General features: G+C 40.7%; 1 protein-coding gene across 1 annotated transcript in view; it reads right to left on the bottom strand.

The window, feature by feature from the left end:
* The window catches only part of znf384a (zinc finger protein 384 a), a 13,262-nt gene that overhangs the window by 6,160 nt on the left and 3,144 nt on the right, over positions 1-3,958 (bottom strand). The window contains exons 2-7 of the mRNA XM_014011289.1: positions 3,325-3,392; positions 2,355-2,676; positions 840-962; positions 537-691; positions 380-456; positions 45-269 (exon numbers count right to left, since the gene is read on the bottom strand). Coding sequence (XP_013866743.1) covers positions 45-269; positions 380-456; positions 537-691; positions 840-962; positions 2,355-2,676; positions 3,325-3,387 — 965 coding nt within the window. The 5' untranslated portion in view covers positions 3,388-3,392. The remainder of the gene's footprint in view (positions 1-44; positions 270-379; positions 457-536; positions 692-839; positions 963-2,354; positions 2,677-3,324; positions 3,393-3,958) is intronic.

Here is a 3,958-nt window from a genome sequence, read left to right as displayed (position 1 = left end):
CACACACACACACTCAGGAGCTCACAAACCAGTTAGCCCAGTACCGTGTGTGCTGCTGTAGGTGGCTGAGCTGCCTGAAGGTCTTCTGGCAGTAGGTGCAGGTGTAGGGCTTGGCCCCGCTGTGGATGCGGATGTGCTGGGACAGGTAGCTGGAGTTGGCAAACGACTTGGAGCAGTGGGGGCACTTGTGGGGCTTGGCCTCRGTGTGCGACTTGGCGTGGATCTGCATGTCGGACTTGCTGAAGAACGTCACCGAACACATCCGACATCTTGGCGGCAGATCAGGGAGAGAAACAAGAGGTGTTGCAGTAAACAGCAGTCAGAAGGGACAGTAAAGAATAAACAATATTACTTTTTAAATCTGAATATATTTTACTACCTGTAGGATTTAGGGCCGTCTTTGCCAGTATGGTCGTCCTCATCATTTGACAGATCATATGGGTCTGCACTGTGGTGCTGTAACAGTAACAGAATATTAACGACACAGTTAATAATAAATCATTAAACAATACAGCAACACTCAAGAAGAAGCTCACCTGTCCACCTGCAGCAAGATGTGCCAATATTAAAGCATCACTTCCTGGAGGAAGGACCCCGCTCACTCTGCTCATCATCTGTTTGCTCTTCCTGCCTCGCTTTGATGGTGTCGGCATGACGACAGCAGGAGGAACAGTGATGTCATCCTTCTTATCTGGAAGAAGAGAGAAGGATGTAAGTCTCATTAGTGGGTATTTTTACTGGAAAAAAAAACTAACATACATATAAACTCTCAGAAGATACAGCACCATCTAACACCTGTTTTCATGACTCTGATGGTGAACTACACCTGTGTGTCTCACCTGTRTTGGAGGGGTGCACTGCAGACACGATCATGGTGGTAGCAGTGTGRGGTCCAGCTACAAAGGACTGCGTGGAAGCTGTGGGGACCAGCGTGCCCTGTGGGGTGGTGATCACTAAACCCGCTGAGAGGACAAGACAATCTGTCAACTGACTTTTGGTGCGGAAAGAACAGAGAATAAACTTTATTTACTTTTTTTCTCAATTCTCTTATTATTTAAAGACACTGAATTGTATTTTTAGTCAAAGTTTTAAAATTTTAACTTATTTGCTGCATAAAATGTATCGCTAAGAAATAATAAATCAAAAGATTGTTGGTGGAGAGTAAGGTATAAGAAATGAATGCTAATGATGCTAATGATGAGCTTTAATCCGTAATGCAACATCATTATTTGTATTTCTATTAGAATAATTTGTTATATAACAATTTTCGCTAAGAAATAATAAATCAAAAGATTGTTGGTGGAGAGTAAGGTATAAGAAATGAATGCTAATGATGCTAATGATGAGCCTTAATCCGTAATGCAACATCATTATTTGTATTTCTATTAGAATAATTTGTTATATAACAATTTTTTCAATAAATATTGACAGAAATTGGCCCTTGTCTTGAAACAAGTTTAGAATTTTCCCCTTTAAGTAACTACGGTAGGTTTGACACCCGTTTTAAGGCTTCAAAAACCAACCAAAAAAACAATATATTCACAGTAAAAATGTTTACAGATCTGTCAGGATTCAGAACTAAAGTATCTCAACAGGGCTAGAGCGCAACTAATTTGGTCGTAAATTCGACAATATTTTTTATCAATGCGCCTAAAAATATTTCCTGTCACACTGGTGCGCCCAGTCGTTCGAGGAGGAGGAGGAGGGGTGTGGTTCCCCGCTGAAACAAAAAGTCTCCATGTTCCATAATAAAGCTATCTATCAGTATCAACACGTCATACAATCACTTTAAATACTTTTCAGTAAGTTATTTGTCTTCAATTCTGGTTCAAATGTAGAATTTCATTTTTGCTTGATTATTAACTAATTATTTGTGAGTTAATATTAACTTAATGGACAATGACAAAAAAAAAAAAGCAAATCTGTAAAACTTCAATGTTAAATGCAACRTGTTTTTTTTTTGTGCACCTAACTTTTGTGCTGGTGCACCTAAAGATAAAAGTTAGTCACCGGTGCAACCTGTGCAAAAAGTTCGTCTAAAGCCCTGCTCAGTCACGAAACCATTTTGACATGAGTTTAATGGCACCAATGCATGTCATAAAACAGAAAAAAGGCTGTAAAAGTAATAAGACACAGCTGGAGGAGCGTTCTGTAACCAATTATGTTAATTAAATTAAAACTACTTCCTGAAGCTTTCAGAGTTGTGACTTTAAAACCTGTTGAGATCAGAGTAAGTGGCTCCTGCAGAAGAATTTTCACTTATTTTCTGTTAAAAATAAAATAAATATAATAAAATAACAGAACTGAGCAGAGGATGTTACGATTCAATCAGGACAAAATGTTTTCCTTCTCACCTGCAGTCATGATACCCGTAGAAGGAACAGGCACGACGGTGACGTTCTGGGAGGTGTGGGACTGGTGCAGGTGGCCACCGACCCCACTCATAGGGGCGTTGCTATTTCCACCACCTCCTCCCACYGGACCCCCACCTCCTTCCTGCTTGGGGACCACCCGCACCCCGGTCCCAGGGTCCACTGAGCTCGGGATGGCGAGCACGGCCGTGGGGTAGTGGGGGGACGAGGTGGAAGACGCAGAAGAGTGGGGGAAGGGGGGCACGTTGGCCTTGTCTGGACCCAGCTGATCTTTAGCTTTGTTCAGGAACATGGCGTTCTCGATCTAGACAAGGGTGAGAGGAGAAAGGAAAGAGGGAAGGGTGAAGTATTTAAGGAGAGAGGGATGGTAAAATGTTTCATGGAGGTGAAGAATGGAGGAGGAGGTTTATGACAAATGTGAAAAATAATAAAAATGATAAGAAAGGGAGGAAGTAAAATCAGGTAAACAAAATAAAAAATGAAAAGGAGGTGGATTAGAAAAGTTAAGGAGGGGTTAAAAAAAGAGGAAAAGATGACACGAGGAGCCAGAAACAGAATCATGAAAAAGATGAAATTGTGGATTATGTTGACGTGAGGACAGGAGGGGGAGGTAAAAAGATTATAACGAGCAGAAAATGTGGAGAAGGGAAGGAGAGGAGGGGATGAGTTGGATCAGTGAGGCGACAGGGAGAGGAGGCGATGGGAGGAGAAAAAAAAGAACACGAAAGCGTGGTGAGATGCAAAACAAATCAACACAAACCAAGAGAAAATAAAGAGATGAAAGAGGAGAGGGACAGGAGTGATCATATGATCGAGTGAATGCACCAAGAAAGACTTCACAGTGAGCTTAACTGCAGCAACTCAATCCTTAAAGTTTGTCCAAAAACAAAGTGATTATCGCTTCACCACTGTGTGCATTTGAAGACAATTCCAACAATAAGGTTGTCTCTACCTGTCCTTGTACTGTGGGGACGGGAGACCAAAAGTATGATGAGTTGAAATGGGAATCGTCCATTATTTCTGTAATTACAAAGCAACACACTTAGAAAACACCTGTCCTTCCCCTTATTGTTTTTTTTTTTTGTTACATAAAGGTAGAACCACGCATGGCTGCATTTTAACCCTCTTAGCTTATTTCCTTTCCAGGTATCCTCTGCTCCAAAGTTTGAATAAAAAATATCATTCAGTGAAGTTGGTGGTAAAATTTGAGCAGATTTTTTATGGTAGTTTTACAYATTTGAGCAAATATACAGAGAGGCTGTGAAAGGAATAAAGCCAAGGTGTTCGTCCCAGGGGGGATGAATTTAAGTGACCTACAGGAGAGCACATAAGCACACATTAATGATTTTCAGCCTTTTTTTTTTTACAGCCCATGCAGCTCTTTGCAAACTTGTTACACATTGTAAATTCTTGTAGTGGTTGCTTAATGTTTCAAATGTCAGTGAGTTGGTTTTAAAGCAAATTAAGTTTTGTTAATTGTGTGAGGTGGTTTGTTTCCACAGAACTCTTAAAATAAACAGTGTGAACGCTGACTCAGCAACCACACATTTGTTCTCCTGTTGTAAGTTTCTTCCGTATGTTTTTTT

The sequence above is a fragment of the Austrofundulus limnaeus genome, unplaced genomic scaffold (assembly GCF_001266775.1).
Source record: "Austrofundulus limnaeus strain Quisiro unplaced genomic scaffold, Austrofundulus_limnaeus-1.0 Scaffold79, whole genome shotgun sequence".
Lineage (NCBI taxonomy): Eukaryota > Metazoa > Chordata > Actinopteri > Cyprinodontiformes > Rivulidae > Austrofundulus > Austrofundulus limnaeus.
This window is presented reverse-complemented; position numbering and strand designations above follow the sequence as displayed.